This window comes from Gavia stellata, chromosome 30, assembly GCF_030936135.1.
Source record: "Gavia stellata isolate bGavSte3 chromosome 30, bGavSte3.hap2, whole genome shotgun sequence".
Lineage (NCBI taxonomy): Eukaryota > Metazoa > Chordata > Aves > Gaviiformes > Gaviidae > Gavia > Gavia stellata.
The window spans coordinates 1,069,262-1,086,718 of record NC_082623.1 but is presented as its reverse complement, the minus strand read 5'-3'; the positions used below and the strand labels follow the sequence as shown (position 1 = coordinate 1,086,718).

Genomic DNA, 17,457 nt, shown 5'->3' with positions numbered 1-17,457 from the left:
CTGTGTGTTTCTATGCCAGGGCAACACGGGAGCCCAAGAAGGCCCAGGACCTTGTCAAAAAACACACCAAGGCTCCAGGTAACGCTGCTTCCACCGCAAAAAGCGGTGGTTCCACGTGCAAGCCCTGCAGTGTGACCCAGCACCAAATAGTCTGTCAGACGTTGTTTGCTACTGCGTGCTCAGACTCCCCCGGTGGGACCCTGTTGTTTGGGCATTCCCTTGTGTCTGCCCGATTCTCAGCTTGCTGGGGTACAAACTCCCACTCTCCATTCCCCTGGGAAACATCCACCTGGATCCAGCCCCCACCGGTACTCCGTCTCTGCCCGTGGAAGCTGCCTGCAACAGGAGGGCCCAGAGGGGAGCGGGACACCCGCCCCGATTCCCAGCAAACCCCACACAGGGATGGGAACCAGGTGGCACTAGACAGAGAAAGGATCTTCCCTTTCTTAGGCATTTTTGGTGTCCTGGAAGATTTGAAGAAAATTCGGTCCATCAATGCTCCATCACCTGGACTTGGAGGCCAGCAAAAGGCAGCCCCTCCCAAGCTCCACTGGGAGCTCCGGGAGGGGAAGCCGGAGAAGGGAACAGTTTTGCTGGTGTCTGTAGCTGCTTCCCACCCTGCACCTCTGCCCCGGGAGTCCCTCAAGCATCTGAGCTCCATGGGGATCTTCCAGCCCCTATAGCAGGTGAGGATGGAGAGAAGCTGGATGCTCCAGTGCTCCTGATTGCTGTGGCCATGGACAGGATTGTCAAGCCAGGCCACGATGCAGTTAGCAAAAGGTCCTATTTAATTTCTCTTGCCTGGGCTGGCCTTTTTCTACTCAAAAAATGTAAGTAAGCATTAAAGAAAAAAGGCAGCTGGCACAAAGAGGCTGCCTACTACTCTCTGGGGCTCATGGGACCCTTCCCACTCATTGTCCTCCTCTGAGCCACGGCGGCTCGCCTAGGGCAGGCAGCCTGTTTGCAGGATGCTGAGGAGCCCAGGCTGCTCCGGCTGCTGGGAGTGCACTGCTGGAATTGGGAGGAAGGGAGGAGGGCTGGGAGGGCAGCAGCAGGGAGGTGTTTCCTTTGGACCTGGAAGACTTTGGCATTAGATTTGGCAATAATTTTGCCCTGAACTCTGGAGAAGAAATTCCTGGTCCTGAACCAAGGCCTGGAACACAAGAAGGGGACGACGATCATCAGGGGAATGTGCTGCTCACGTCCTGTGTGCAGAGGGAAGGTTTTTGTCACAGAGGACCAGGACACCTTTTGTCCTGCAAGCAGGAGAGGAGCCACGCTGCCATGCCAGGTGTGCACAACGTGCACGAATGGCCATCGCTTGCTGGGGGAACCCAGCCCCTGATGAAGCACGGACAAGCAGAGCGGAGGTGACCTGAAGGACCCAGTCTTGCTGGGCATGGCCCATCCAACAGCTCAGAGCACAGCAGGTCACCTCATCAGTCGGGGACATTAGGAACAAGTGGCATTAGGAACATATTAACTGGGTGTTCAGGGCCCCACTGAAGGGAATGTGTGGGTCTCAGTTAAGAGGGTACAGGCATATTACTGAGTGGGGCTTTACCAGTTGCCACGATGCACACTGGCACACTGTGAAGAGGACAGAGCACCTTGACATCACCTGCTGCAGATGGTCATGATGGCCACGGACCTTCCACAGGGTTCCCTGAGGCCTTGTAGGGACTTAGAGACATACCCCCGAGCTGACGTCGCCACAGCACGCGGGGATGAGCATCCTTTCCCCTGGAGGTTGGGAAACCTCTGCCAGATGACTCAGAGGATGTGTCTCACACACATCTTGAGACGGTGCTGCAGATGCCAGCCTCCAGCAGACCTGGACAGGCCTGCCCCCTCCAGCTGGCTTCCCACCGCTGTGAGGCAGGGGCTGTCAGGTTTCGGAGGCTCACATACCCCTATTTCTTTTCTCCAGAGGAGGTGGAGTGGGTGTATTAAAATCTGGCTGTCAGCTTCAGAAAGGGTCGCTGCACCGCAGAATTCACTGTACACTGCTGCAAACTCTGGTCATTGCTCTGAGGTTTGCTCTGGGGGGGGGGGCTGGAGGAGGAGACCAGACTTGTGAAGCACATAACCCCATCCGCAGAGAGTGAGTGCGGTCCAGGCCCGTCCCCTCCCCAGCAGGGATGGCAGGACACCTTGCCGTCTGACAGAGGGACACTCTCTACCCTTTCTGGGAGGGTGGGGAAGTCCAAAGTTTGTCACCTCTCACCTCCCAATATCCTCCCCAACCAGCAGACATGCCTCTCTCGGGCTGTGCACCACGGGGCTGGCTTTGGCTGTCCTTTCCCTTTCGCTTGCTGCAGCCTCCCCACCTACCCAAGAGTATCCCGCAGACCCAGGGGATGCAGGAGAGCAGAAGTCTTCACTTCAGGGACTCCTCTGCCAGCGCAGGGACGGAGCTGAGCGGTGCCCGTGCGTCCCCACGCCATCTAGTGTTGCACCGGCAGCGGGACGGGGGAGTAGGAAAGGCTGTGAGAGCCGTGAGACCCCCCCTCCCCGCCCCGCAGGTCTCCCAGCTTCCCAAGGCAGTGTGCAGTCTCTAACTGGGAATATTACCCGCCCCGGTTTTATTTCCAAAAAAAAAAAAAAAAAAGACTTCAGCGCCTGCTCGGCTTCACACAGCGTCATCCGCACGCCAGGGCGCAGTTTCAAGGCGCCGGGGTCTCACCCGGCTGGGCACTGGGGAATGGTCGTGCCAGAGGATTAAGTCAGTGTCCTGGGTCAGTGGATTGGGACCAGAGGTGCTAAAAGGAGTGACCAAAACCAATCATGGCATCAAAAATGCTGTTAAGAGCTTGAAATAAAACCAGCAGCATTCACAGGATAATGTCAGGGCAATCAAAACCCCCAAAGAGAGCGGAGTTCACACGTCATTCAATTCCTGCATGGATCTACCATGGCTTTCACAGCTGGTGGTGTAAAATTATTTTTCAGTGAACATAAAGGGACCAAGGAATTTATTCTTTTTTTTAACTTCAGACAAACAAGCTGCTGGCAGAGGTGAGTAAGAAGAACAAATCTAGACCATTCCAGAAAGTAGTTTTATTTTATAAATAAAGCAGTTATTTGTAATAGAGCAGTTAAAGGAAATTCAGAGACTGAAAAGAAGGAAACTGGTACTTAAAGATATTAGCCGCTGGGAGCACACAGACACGGTTTTTGCTCAGGATCCAGGAGATGCATTGCCGAGCCATGCGTTCCCATGTTGACCATCCCGTGAGCAGACACGGAATAAGGAATTTTTGTTCAGAAACTTACTGCTGAAATAGGAGGAAGGCCAGAGCTGGACTGAATTTGAAGGAATAGATCACAGGAAAGCAGAGATGGGACTGCAGTCACACGTGTCAGGGATCCGGGGCGTCTGAGATGATGGAAGGAGAGCAAGAGGCTCGTAGTCACGGACAACAGTCTCCTCTTCCAGCCAAGGGTTTTTTTTTTTGTTGGGGGATACATTTCGTTTTCAAGAGAAGTCAGATCTGGAATAGGGCTGCCATCCTTCTGGCTGTGATTGCTACAGAGTGGAGGCAGTTTGCAGAAAGCACCCAGGACAGCCGACGTTTCCAGGAAAGCACTGTACTGACCTGCCGTCGTGCAGAGGGAATCCTGCAGGTTGGGGAGACATGCCAACCTGTGCACGTGCAAAACAGCTCTGCACCCCAGGAGCAACGGTGCATATGCCAGAAGCTTTGGGATCACGGTTGCTGTGATTTACAGCCAGTTCTCATGAGATGCGGCTGTGCAGGACTTCTCGGCATTCAGAAGCTTAGTCAGATGTCCAGGAATCCTAGACAAATGCAGAAAACTCTCCAAATATGCCTGGGTAAAATTCCTGTCAGGAAAGTAACAGGCATGTTTTAAAAACATAAATGGTGATGGTCTCAATCAGGCAGTTTTCACAGGAGCATGGGGTGGTCTTGTCAGCTGCGGGGGGAAACGGGATGGCCTCCCACCCTGTTACCGCATTGCAGACAGGGAAGGCGCTCACAAAACCATAAGCTGAACCACTAACATGGCTGTGCCCATCACTCTGTGCAAGAGCTAAGGCTCACGTCAGCCTGGCGTGCAGCCAGAAGTAATTAAATTCTTGAAGGAATAGATGCAAAGTTAAGGAGCTCCAGGCCTGGTCCAGCATGGACCCAGCATTGCCGGTCGTAGTGAATAACCAACCTCGCTGGGAAGAATGCAATATAAAGCATGGGAAGGCGATAGCTGGTCACACTGAACATGACCCAGCACGCACCCCATCTCTTGCAGGCGCCAGGAGCACGTGCTGAGGGATCCCAGCCTCCAGCAACCCGCAGCCAAAGGCCTTTCTCAACCTAGGATGGCAACTTTGTGTTTATGACTCTTGATTGATTTACTGCCATTAATTTGTCCTGTTGCTTTTAAACCCACCTCAACAGCTAGCATCCTTACTGCCCTGCTCTCAGGAGCGCCATACTAAACTGCACGTTGCGTGAAGCCCTTTTCCTTGTTGCTCTTCTCTGAACCATTTCTATAGTAGCAATTCCTAACTCCAGTTTTGCAATTTTAAACTGCTAATGAACCGTGATCGGGCATTTTTATGAATATTTAATAGCCCTTAATGTGGCCCCTAACTCTGTTCCTTAGAATGGTTCCTAATAATTTGTATGCCGGGGATATCAGACACACTGCACTGTAGTTCCTGGGGTTTTCCCTGGGACTCTGTTGAAAACTGCTGGGGTTTTTTTAAGACTAATGAGCAAATGCCATCTGGTCTGGGGGATTTGTCACTGATCATTTAGCAGTGTGCTCATTCCACGATTCCTCTAATGAACAATTTGAGGCAAATCCTCGGTTTGGCAGCTTGATACCACAAAATAACCTGAAGAGGGGCAGACCCTCACTCGGAATGAAACCCGTGCTTAGCTGTCTGCTACGAGGGGCTGATCCTCAGCACCTTCACCAAGCAGAGCCAGGCAGGCACCGCCGGGTGCTACGAGCAGGACGCTCCAGCCACGAGAGGGGGCTCAGAGAAGGCACAACAAAGCCAACCCAAACATCTCATCCGAAAATGTTCACAGTTTGCTTTGGCTACAGCAGGTAGAGCTGGAAGGGAGCAGCCTGCGGGCCTACAGACATCGCCCTCCACTGCAGGCCGGTACACCGGCACCTGCCCGGAGGGTAGAGACCTGCTGGGCCTGGCGGCTGCGACCACGGTGTCGCTGCGGCCCGGTAGACCTCTGCTCCTCGCCTCGCAGGCTCCCTGAGCTGCTGCCACCTCAACACCACCCGCCTTCGCCTGGGGACGGCCAGGCTCTGGGTTTGACTGCAGGAAAAACTGGAAACCACCTCTCTGGAAGCTCGGCACCCTCCTGGCCGCCTCACTGGCAACTGCGTGGGCAGGAGGGGCAGCTGGACCTGCCAGACTCGGCCTGGTTTCCCTGACAGACAGGGCTCTTTCTGTGCCAGCCATTTCTCCTCATCCCCCCCCCGGCCCCCCCAGCCGCCTCGCCCCCACAGGCCCCCAGGCGGGCACCGCGGGCTGTCCCGGCCCTCCCTGGCCCGCAGGCGGGGGCACGGCCGGGCGGTGCTGGCGCCTCACGCCACACACAGCAGCCCCGGTCGGCAGGCGGGACGCCGGACTGAGGCGGGCAGGGCGCTGCGATGGCGGCCGGGCGGGAAGGCGGGCGGGGCCGCCCAGCGCGCGGGGGCCTCTGGGAGCTGTAGTCCGGGTCGCGCCCAGGTGCGGCGGCGCGCGGGGGCCGCCGGGAGCCGTGTCCGCCCCGCGGGCAGGTGCGGCGCCGCCGGCGGGAACTACATGTCCCGGGATGCCGCGGGGCGCGGGTGGCGCGGGCGCGGCGGCGGCGGCGGGGGCGTAGCGAAGATGGCGGCGGGGGCGCTGCGCCCCGCTCCCGGCTGAGGCGCGGCGCGCTCCCTGCGCCTCAGTGCGGCGGCGGCGATGTCGGAGCCGGAGCACCTGGGCGGGAAGCGGGCCGAGTCGGCGCGGCTGCGGCGGGCCGAGCAGCTGCGGCGCTGGAAGGGCTCCCTGACGGAGCAGGAGCCGGTGGCAGCGGGGGGCGGCCGGGGCCGGCACCGCGGCGCCGGGGGGTCCCGCGTCCGCTTCGAGGAGGGCGCCGTCTTCCTGGCCGCCTGCTCCAGCGGAGACACCGAGGAGGTGAAGCGCCTGCTGGGCCGCGGCGCCCGCATCAACACCACCAACGTGGACGGGCTGACAGCCCTGCACCAGGTACGGGCAGCCCGGGCTGAGGCGGGGGGAGCTGGGCCCGCGGGGGGGCGGCCCGGCCCGGCCCGGCGGTCCTTCCCTCCGCCTGCCGCCGAGCGAGGCTTCCCCCGCGCCCAGGCACCGGCAGCCGGGAGGGGGACCCAGGCTGTGGCTCCCTCTGCTCTCGCCTCCTCAGCCCCGGAGCGGGGGGGACGGGGGTTTCAGGCGCTTCCCCTGCTGCTGGAGGCGGGGGGGGGACGGCAGAGCGGTACCTGCAGCACCGGTAGTGGGTTGTTTATAAACAAAGCGATGGCAGAAGGCTTTGATCTGAGCCTCATCCTGCATGTTTAGCTTGTGTCTGAAGCAGAGACCTAGTTTGGAGGGGAGCGTGGTAGCATGTTCCAGTCGAGCAGCTTGATGTACCGAGTTCTCACAGAGATATTAAGTAGCTTAATTAGCAAAATAAAGCGTTGGGCTGGCACAGCTGCGAGCCTGGCTAGGTGGCCAATTTATTAATTTTTGGAAAACTTCTGACTTTGTGCTTGTGGTCTGCTGAAATAGCAGCAGTACTAGGGAAATTTCCCGTGCGGGGTACGGTTTTTGCAAGGTCAGAAGGTTCTTGTCGGCTTCTGTGTTTGTGTTATATCGGCGTTGCCTTGAAACCCCCCAAACTGCTCTTTGGCAACCTTTGCAGAGACCAGAGAGTGCCCACATCTCAGATAAGCGACGTAGATTCTATTACTATTCATCCAAATGTGCTGAAGATCATACAAAAGTGGTTGCAGAACTTAGCTTCAGAGCGGTAAAGCCTTGCCTGTCTAGAAACATGTGCTGTGTTTCATCTGTAGCTTTTGCTGTCGTTGTGTAAATGCACAGGAATGTAAGGGAGCATGTGAAATTGCTACCCTTTAATATTGGGAAACCTGTTGCTATCTAAGACTGATTCAGAATTTAGCAGGGCATGTGAAATCAGTGTCCCAGATTGTTGCATCTGGTCAGTGAAATGAATCTGATTTGAATCCAGGCCAGGCTCGGGAAGAAGATTTTGTTAGCTCAAGATCTCGCAGATTAAGCATATAGTGTAGCGGGGGGACCGGGAAAAGAAGCACAGTCCAGGAATAACATCTGGAAATAATGTGTTTGTAAAGAATAATGCTTTAATAGCACAAATAGGAGGACAGTAATTGAGTTGATTAGGCTTTCTTCTTTGCTGGGCTGGTATTATTGAACTGAAGCATTTGGAACATTTAAAAGCTCGGTTCACAAGCTCGCTCACTCGTGGCTGTCAGTGAACAAGAGGCAGTGATATTTATTCATTTTGTTCTGGAGTTGCAAAAATAAGTTATGAAGCAAAGAGCATAGGAGCTTACGGACCGTCAGGTTAAATACCCTTCAGTTGGCAAAGCAGTGAACTTTGTAATGCCTCAGCTCTTCTGGTTTTTTTTTTTTGGTGTAGCAATAGCAAATAAGTCGCACTACTTACATATACATGCTGTATTGGAGATTACTTTTATTATCAGATAAATAAGTAATCATTTAGACACTAGTAAGAGCCAGTTACTGAAGAGTTCGTTATTGAAAGCATTTTGACAAGCAAGATGGGTGAATCTAAGGTGGATAGAAGTATGGTAGAGTTGGGATGACTTCATGAGGACTTTCCAGCCAGGATTGATTATGATCTCTTCAGAAGTATCCGGGTATCTTGCTGATGCATGTAACGTGACGCTTGGCCAAAAGTGTATCGTGAAGTGCATTAAACTCGGCAGACAATGGGCGATTATCTCTGCAAGGTCAAACTTCTTGAATATATGGCAAGCCATATATTGACAAGCAGGCTGCAAATATAATTCTGTATACAGAAAGAATTGTGTCTTAGGAGCTAAGTATCAGGTAACATCTTGAACAGTAACACCTAGGGCTTGATACTTGGAAGAGCTATTAGATGAGTGAGTAGTCAAGCAGATGCTAGCTGTACAAGCAAGTCTCTTACATGAAGTGTTTCTTCAGAAACTTTACAGGAAGGGAGGTTGACCTTCCTTTGTATTTAATAAAAGCTTTTCTCCAATGTCCCGTTGATGCATTAGCGTTTTCTCACCTGCATATCTCGGACAACGTCAAAGAGTGCTGAGATGTTCTTGCACACCCAAATGGAACAAACGCTGATTTGTTAGAGGTTTTGTTGTACATGTGTATCTTGAGTCTGTAAATCTGTATCAGATGAAAATGTTTATTGTCGTGGCTGAAGAGGTTGTTATGAGTTCCTTATCACTGAATGTGTCCAAAATATGTTTGTTTTCATATTGGGGAATTATACTGTCTATGGTAAAGTGTCAGCTGAGGTCCAGTTAGGTTGAGGGTCCCCAGAGTGCTGGTTGACAAATGAAATGAATATAGTGAGGATTGTAGTAGAATGTGTGAGGATTTTTTTTAATAACTTCTCTTAGCACTAGAAACATAACATTATGAGATACAGGGCAGATGGTAGTGAGCGTCTGCTCTCGTTTAATACTTGTAAAACTAAGCCGCCCTGCAGTGAGGAAGAAAATGCTACCCATTGAAAAGAGTTTGCTTTGTTGATGGAAAGATTGGGTAAAAATTTTTTCTTTGGTTAAAGAACGTAATGTAAAGTGAGGCTTGCTCTGTACAAGCAAATGTCTTTAGGTAATGGAAGGGTTAACAAAGTCAATTGACTTAATTTGTCAGAGAGGGCATCTGCTTCTACAAAACCTAAGACCAATCTTACAAATTGGGTTAGTTAGTTTGAAGTGCACAGTGGCCCCAGATGTTGCGTGGTGTTCAAGAAAGGTAAAATTACACCTTCTCTAGTATCTGGGCCTCTGTGACTAAGAAACATTGTGTACTTGCTGGGTGAGAAGTTGTCTTTGCTATTTATAGCTATGAAGCTGTATTTTGAAAATAACCTTCTAAATTGCGAGTGCTGTTTCTCAGCCTCCAGCTTGCGTCGTCCTCCTCTTTGGAGGCATCAGCTGCAGCATAAACGTACACCACAGGCCAGTGTCTGTTACCTGTATTGTGGTGTCAGTTATACATGTATCTTACCTCAGTGCCTGCAAAATGCTACTGAATGAACATCAATCCCATATTTTCAGTGATTAACTTAATTCGTTGAATATAGTGTATTTTTGGCAGTGGTTTTGTGTCTAATGCAGAATGGAAAGGGAGATACTAGCTAAATGTGAGTGAACATTTAGAAATCATCAAGAAAACCGCTACCAGAAGGTGAAACAAACTCTTGGTCGCAGTTGAACTTCTTTAGTGTTTGCAGATGGTGGGAAGTGGGCATGAAATGCTCTTCCTCCTGAGCAAGAGATGGAACCGAAGAGTAAACTTTTACAAAAATTGAGTCTTAAGGGAAAAAAATTCTGATGCTTCGAGGTGGGAAGGCATCTCCAAAGGTAATAGGCAATGCTTGTTTGTCTTTGAGTACTGGTTCCCAAACAATGACAACAGAAAAGATTATGTATCCTTCGTCTGCCCTTTGACAATTTACCTGCTGTTTCCCTTTTGCCTGTTCCATGGGGAAGTGAGTTGCTCATGAAATAACTCCTGAGTTTCTGTCATTTACAGTACTCTTAAAGTAGCTTGGCACTTGCTTTTGACTGATTTTCAGGTGCTGGGCACCTGTGGTAATTCAGAAGCTGCTTCAAGAAAAGTCAGGTACTTTGCACAGTGATTCTGGGTTAGATGGTGGAGGCTGTAACCTCTCTGGCAGTCCCGGTTTCACTTATTCCTGCTTCTGAGCCAGAGCTGTAAAACTGCAGGCATGTCTAATTGCTCTTCAGAGCTTTATAAAGCAGCATCCATGTCAAACTAAGGCTGGTCAATTTTTGGTTGCTGCTCAGCAAATTTGGCCCTTTACTCATTTCCAAACCTTGTGTGCGGTGCTCGGAAAGCAGAAGGCAGCAGAATTTTTAGACAGTCCAAAACCACAGCTGGGACAGTGCGTTACAGATCACTCTCCCGAATCACAGCAGTCTGAAGACTGTGGGAAGAATCATCGAGGTGCTAAAGTGGAACAAAATCTGGGAGACTGAAGGGAAGCACGAGAGGATTCCTATGTGGATTGGTGTTTTTTCTAGCTAGGACATCACTGCTAGAGAGCATGGAGCAAAGGGTCTGAGCTGCAGAAGTGGCTGAAGCAGCCTGGGTTTGTTTTACAGGATAACCGAGGTAGATCCGGCAGTCATTACCCACACAGAGTGCTCATATGGCAACAGCTTCTGGCAGAAGTGTCTTAATCACCAAAAGGTAAAAGCTAGCTTGTGCCTTGAAATGTGAGGATGTAACGCAACGTACAGTGGCATGAAAACTCTTGAATGAAGTATTCAGGTACTACACACGCATATGTTTGGGGCGTCACAGCTGTACTTTAAAGTAGTTTAGCTTCTGATCTTTTAATTGGTGATCATAGTGTCATACATTAGGCTGCATTTTTTAAGATTGGGTGGCTGTGTTGCCTAAAAATACATTAATCCTAGGAAGAGAAGGTTATCTAGGGAGAGTCATACCTTTTCCACCGCACTCTGCAAAGCTTCTTTCCGAAGGTATGCTTCTGCCAATGAAAATAGAAGTTGCAAGCTGTTTGTACTGTATTTAACGCTGCTCATCAAACTGAAATATGACACTGTCAAAAATAGCGTTTATCACTAGGGTAAGTGAAATACTTTTTTGGGGGGTTCACTTATAAATGGGAATACAAGAGTATGTACTCTGAATAAAGTGAGAAAGCTTGGAAGCTACCTGCAATACGCCAGGAATTTATTAGACAAAGCAAGGTGAAATCTCAAGTGCTGCTTTACCAACCCAATGCTTTTATTTTCTTGCTTTTGGCTTACTCAGTCCCTTTTTTGGCTTGATGTTTTGTCCCTGTGGGTTAGTTCAATTGTCTGTCCCTTGCATCTCTATTTCAAAACAATCTTCTCTAAGTGGGCAGAATTAACTCTAGACTAAACGAACTAACCTTGAACCGAAATGAGTTAGAGCCTTGGGGAATTGCTGCTCCTTCAGCAGTCGGAGGAAGCCTTCCTTTGTTTTGGTTAGGGGCAGTTTCTCAACTGGTTAGTTAGGCTTCTGGAAACAAGCTGACTGCAGAATTCACTCAGCTACTGGATGCTGGGAGGAAACTTACTCTGGTTTAGTAAGTAGGTGGATATTTGTGATGGGAAACTTGCATCTTCATTGTTTCCTTCCTCAGCCGCTGTTTATCCTATCTAGTGATTAGGTGAGTCAAGTTCTGTTGCTCCCCATAAACAGTGAGTAAGTGAACTGATAGGCTTTTCAGCTACAACTTCCTTTATGGCAGCAGCTAGAAGTGATGACCCTGGTCCCTTAGCGCTGTCTGTGGAAAAGTTCTCATCTCTACAGCAGCGCTGCTGGGCAGTCCAGAGCTCTGGCCCCACACAAAAATCTCCTTTGGGAAGCGAAGGTGTTTTAGGGAAAGCTTGTTATACTTAATATGTGATGAAAGCTTTCTGACTTTTGCAAATAAAATTCTTGAGCCTGCATTAGAGATGGAGACAAGTCTTTAATGCTGCATACTTGTCTGAATCAACATTGTTTGATAAGGTTGAAAGACAGCTCAGCAAAAAATGCAGGAATGAGCAATGAATGCAGTGCCTGGAACGGTCGCTGTTCTGGTCGCTGTTCCGGAGCAGTGTCTTGCAGCTCCTGTTGGCATGGCTGAAACCTGCTGCAACGTTAAAGGCAACGTTTATGTGCAGAGCTCTCTCAGCTGTCACCTAGATGAAACTACCATCATCCTAGTATTACTTTTGCAATTTATAATGCCTCTTGCTTATTTTAACAGTGAGCATTAGGGGCTGGGAGGTGTTTCTGTTACAAACAAGTTAGAGGCTTAGAATTCAGATTAGGTACTATGGGGCTTGTGAGACATCTTAAGTGCTTTGTGTTGTAAGATACTGAGATAATAACTGACTAATATTAAAACATAAGACTTTTCAGTTGGTACGCTAGCTCTCAATTGAGGATTATACCATAAGTCAAAAATGCCTGTCAGACTGTGTATATTAGAGCAATCTTTTTATGAAGGTTGGGAGAGGGGAATATTATATAAGTGGTTGTATAAAATGAGATTTTTTTCTTTCTAACTTTTGAATACAAGTGAAGGCAGGGGGAGCATTAAATACTCTGAAACGTCTGCTCAGCTTTTTAAAAAAAATGTGTTTGTGCACAGGGCTGGGATAAAAAAAATGAACGGAAGAGAAACCCAGACCCTTTCAGGGAAATAGTGGCCCCCACCCTCCAGTTGCAAGCCCTCCAAATGAGTGAACTGCTTGACCTGGTGATAATGGTATGGCCCCAGCATGGTGAAGGTGCCCAGTATAAATCCTGGGATCTGAGTCTGCAGTTTATTTTCAGCTGTCCTTCTGGAGGGAGGTGCAACAGCTGTCCCTGCAATCTCCTTTATTGGGCTGCAGCAAACTGATCTGCACAGGGATGAAAGGTGCAGCTTGCAGGAGGAGGTGTTCGATATGCCTTAGCAGGAAAATTTCAGTTTATAAGAATTCTGAGGGAACGATTTGGTGGGGATTTAGGCGCCTGTTTTAATGGGGCTTACTTCAGCATGAATGGATTTAAGAACAACTTCATGGTGAGTATAGTCCATACAGGCTTGTGCAGAGAAACATTTCAAGCTGCTGTCAAATTCTTGAAAATGGAGGGCGATGTGATCTGCCTGTGCTGTTGGAGCTTCTCGGAGCATGACTGTGTGATGGAGCTCCAACCTTCACAGCTTATAGGTGCCGAATTTTACTTCCTCCCTTCACTCCAGAGATGCATCTCTTACTGTGGTGGAACAGGACCATTCTTAAATACTTAATTCTTAAAACATGTTTTTCAGAGGAAATTTGCTTTTCTAGATTCCCAGGCTAGCGAGGATATCCCGCACTGCTGACAGCCGAATCCCGAGAGTCAGGCCTCTCTTTCCTCGTCAAGCTGTTGACAACCATGAACATCAAAATTCTTGGTTCAGACACCTACGCAATTTCTCATGACAGCGTTCATTCGTAATAATTACAATGTACAGTACTTACAAATGACTAGTATTTTAGAAAATACATCTGTGGGCATTCTTGTTAAATATTTTCATGTTAAACAAATTTTTGAAAGATCAGTCTCCTTCAAGCTTTAAGCTCTCAGCTTAAATGCAGTCTTTGCTCATCTGAAAACAGCTGAAAATAACTGAAAATTCACTCTTTAAGGGTAAATGGTGTGAAATTTTTTTAATGCTGTTTTTTCTTAGTAGCTTGTTTCCTGTAGCTGAAAAAAATAGAACAGTCTTCACTTGTAAGAGTCTCAGTAGAAATGTTTCCATAATACAATAAGCTGACCTTGCAGAGGGACACAAGCAGTTTCAGCATTGCTTTTCCAGCATTCAGCCTTGCTCATAAATCTTTGTGAAATGTACAGAATGCAGAATGACCACCTGCCATTAGCCTTTTATGTGTCACTGCCTTTTCAGGGTAAAACTAAACCTGGCCCCACTCTGATACTCTGAGCCGGAGCATTGATTTGCCACAGTGGTTGCTCACCATCCATTTCTGGAATCTGTCTGAAGCCACCTCCTATTTATAATTTGTCATTCCTCGCTGTCTTAGACAGTTAATACGATTTCGTTACAAAGCTTTATGCTTTTTTACATCTGAAATCATGCGATAGCAACAACTCGTAGCATCAGGCCTTGTCAAAACACAACTGCTGGTTTAGCAAGAGGTGACTCTAACAGTGATTTAGTGAACTGATGCAACTTTGTGTGTGGGCTCTGCCGGCCTGACCTGGCTTACGTCTGTTTAGTTTGGACTTGTAAATACAATACCATAACCCAAACGGATGTAAACCAGCTTGAAGCTGGTAGGGCACGCACACGGAGCTGCGCCGAATTAACCATACTGTTTTGCGCTTGCATGGATTGCATCCTGAAGAACTGCTGGAATGGTTTCATTCTGAAGTCAAAGTATGAACCAGGATTTGTCTTCCTCTTCCAGGATTTGAATTCATATGAATTGTCAGCCTTACCCAAAACAATTATTAATTATGGATTGATCTTGAGTGGCAACTTGATACTTTGTGCGAGACATGTTAATAGGGGTTTCTCCCTTGGACAATTGCTGGGGCAGGTGAACTCTGACCCAGCAGGCTGTGAGTAATGGGGCTTGCTTTAATTGTTTTGGTATAGCCAGGACGCTGCCGGGAGTTACATCGTTAACGGAGACCCTGCCTCTGCCACCAGAAGTCATCGGAATATTTACCTTAAATACTGTTGTGGTTTTGGAGGATGAAATGTTCTCAATTTTTCTACCATTTTTCTACCCCATTTGCTCTCTGGTTTCCGTAAGCGAGATGACATGCTCTCCAGTGCAGACAGGTTTGGTGTTTTTGTGGATAACAACCAAATCTGAGCTAACTGGTTGCATTAGCATAGCCTATACCTGTCCGGGAAGAGGTGCATATCCTGAGCCCGGGTGGGAGTTTAACTGCACCCGTGACAGTCATACAAACACTACAGACTTGCCAAGTGTCTGATTTAATTTTTTTTTAAAAGTGAAGTAATCATGCCAGCAGAAGTTCCTGTGCTAGCAAACCGCATGCCCTTGCTTGAGTCTTTTAATGAACATCGCAAGTGATGTTCATACTGTTGGTATGATCTACATATTGCATTAATATAACCATTTCAGTTACCAAAAATTATTACACTGGCAAAGATGCTTTCAAAGCAACTTGATAGCACATGCAAAATGCTACATTCTATCCTATTACCACAACATCTTCCTTTCTTGATGCAAGAGGTGGTTTTTAAGCAGTCTACAGCAAGTATTTCAAGCAGAATTATGAATACTGAGCTGAAATAGCTCTCTCTAGAGAAGGTTAGAAAGTGCTGCTGACTTGCTTCCGAAGGAGGTAGCATATAGGTTAAACCTTCCAAGCTGGTTTCCTCACTTGATGCTGGCTTTCAGTTCTTGTCTTGCTTCATGATGCTTCAGTATGTTCTTAGGAAGCCGACTGAACTACACCGTGCTCCAGCCAGCTCAACTTACTGCATGCTGATATTCTCATCGCCCTTGTTAGCTTTTAGGGGAATATGTGCGCCATGCACAAGCTTTGAAAGGTTGAAGTTGTGTTCAAAATTACTGTTTCAAAGACTTTTGAGAAGCTGAAAGTTAATGTGTGTCTCTTCTAGACAGCTATATTGATAGTCTATAAAAGCAGTTATCTTGACTGCCTCTCATCTCTCTGCTCTGCCTCCCTGAGAACTTGTCAGGTCTTTTTCTGCAGTTGCTTTACAGCCAGTTGCCCCAGTCTGTGTTGTTGCAAGGAATTATTCTGTCCCGGAGTAGGACTTTCTGCTTGCCTTGGTTGACCTTCACAAGCTCTCTGTCAGGCCACTTCTCCAGCCTGTGTAGGTCCCTCTGAGAAGGATCTCCTGCCCTAGCCATGCCCACCAGTTTGATATCATCTGCAAACTTGTTGAGAGTGCTCACTGTCCCATAATTGGTGTTAATCAAGTTTGTAAATAAAGACATTGAATTATATTGGCCCCAGTATCAACCCTGAGGGATGCCACTGGTAATCAGCTGCCAGCTGGACTTTGTATGGCTGATCACCTTTTGAGCCTAATATTCTAGACAATTTTCCATCGCCTTATCGTCTGGTTCTGTAGTCCAGCTCTTACCAATCTGCCTGTTAAGTATACTATCAGAGACGGTGTCAAAGGTGTACCACGCTTGCTCTCCCACCATCCACCCAGCCAGCTTGTCATTGTGGAGGATAATCAAGTTAGGCAGGATTTGCCACTGGTAAATCCATGCGGGCTGTTCCCAGTCACCACCACCTCCTGCATGTGGCTGGAAATAGCTTTCAGGAACATTTACTGCATAGCCTTTCCAGGCACTAAGGTGGGACTGACAGCCCCATAGTTCCTTGGATCCTTCTTACGTGATGGGTGGTGTTTGCATCTCATCAGGAACCTCCCTTTGTCACCATGACCTTTGAGAGATGACAGTGACTTTGCTGTGACACCAGCCAGCTCCCTCCTCAGCCATGTCTGCGTCCCGCCTGGTCCCAAAAGTGATTCATGGCCATTCCTTCCCCTTTATTCCCTGGGTTGGGGCTCTGGTGCTCCACAGTGTAGCTAGCAGGACCAGTCTGCTTTTCCTGGGAACTGTCCTTAGTCCCTTCCTTCTAGCGTGTGTGCCCACCTTGTTGTACCAGACTCCTCAGCTGCAGCGCTTCTGTAGTCGTGAGCACTGCATGAAACTTCAGTTTTAGTGCCGCTAGCTCTTTGCAGCAACTGTCAGACACTCTTGTGCACAGCAAACTAAACATTTCTAGGGTATTTTCCTGATTTCCTTATCTCCCTGATTTATTTTTTTTTTCCTTCTAAAAAATTTAAGTTTTAAGGTGAGGTCCCTGCCAGGAGGGAAATAGGAGGGGTTCTTTCTAGTTGGCTTGTCTCTTAAATTCTTCAGAGTTCAGTCTTGCAGGAACACAGCTAGTGAGCAATTGCTGTCGTCTCATACCTGCGATGCCTTCCCTACTTCTTGGTGCAAACTTGCACAATGACTTAACCAATGATTCAAAACTGCTTATCTGTCAGCACCAGTCGAGTTTTAAGGCATGTCATGACCTCTTTTCTTCAGGAGTAGACACGCAATAAGAAGTACTGCCAGGTATTATCACCCAAGGGAGATGATGATTGTAGATTTCTGTTTCTTACTACCACTTTGGTAAGTGCTTCTTAACCATCTTGCAGTACAGACATCAGTGGCTCTTAAGGCTAGGAGTATTATTTTATCTTTCTTGGCTGCCTTAATTTTATTAATGGGCTTAGCAGTTGTCTTCCAGTTGCTGAAGAATGCTTCTTGCTGCTGCCGTGTGCAGAATGGCTGACACTAGGAAATGCTGTAAAGCAAGCTGAACTGTCATTTTTGGCTTGTGAGTCCACTTTAGTGGAGCCCTTTTTAGTTTCAGTCCAGTTACCAATTTAATCGCTGCTGCACTGCAAATATTAACTGTTGCTCCATGCCATCTGAGTATGGAAAGGGGGTGCAGGAGGCACTAGCATACTGACTGGGCTCTGTGGAGGGGGATGAGTAGCTGTAGCTGTTGCAGGCAGCTCAGGAGTGATGGCTGCTTGATCCCTGTGGATTAACTGCAAGGGTGAGCAGCCGTAAGCCAGCAGGGCTTAGCTTGTGTCCTTGCAAAAAGCATGTCTT

At 48.5% G+C, this 17,457-nt stretch overlaps 1 protein-coding gene across 4 annotated transcripts in view; it reads left to right on the top strand.

The window, feature by feature from the left end:
- The first annotated feature begins 5,941 nt into the window (after positions 1-5,941).
- PPP1R12B (protein phosphatase 1 regulatory subunit 12B) overlaps positions 5,942-17,457 on the top strand; it is a 127,427-nt gene continuing 115,911 nt past the window's right edge. For all 4 annotated transcript variants that reach the window (XM_059830981.1, XM_059830979.1, XM_059830980.1 and 1 more), the window contains exon 1: positions 5,942-6,229. In XM_059830981.1, the coding sequence (XP_059686964.1) occupies positions 5,942-6,229 (288 nt within the window). The remainder of the gene's footprint in view (positions 6,230-17,457) is intronic.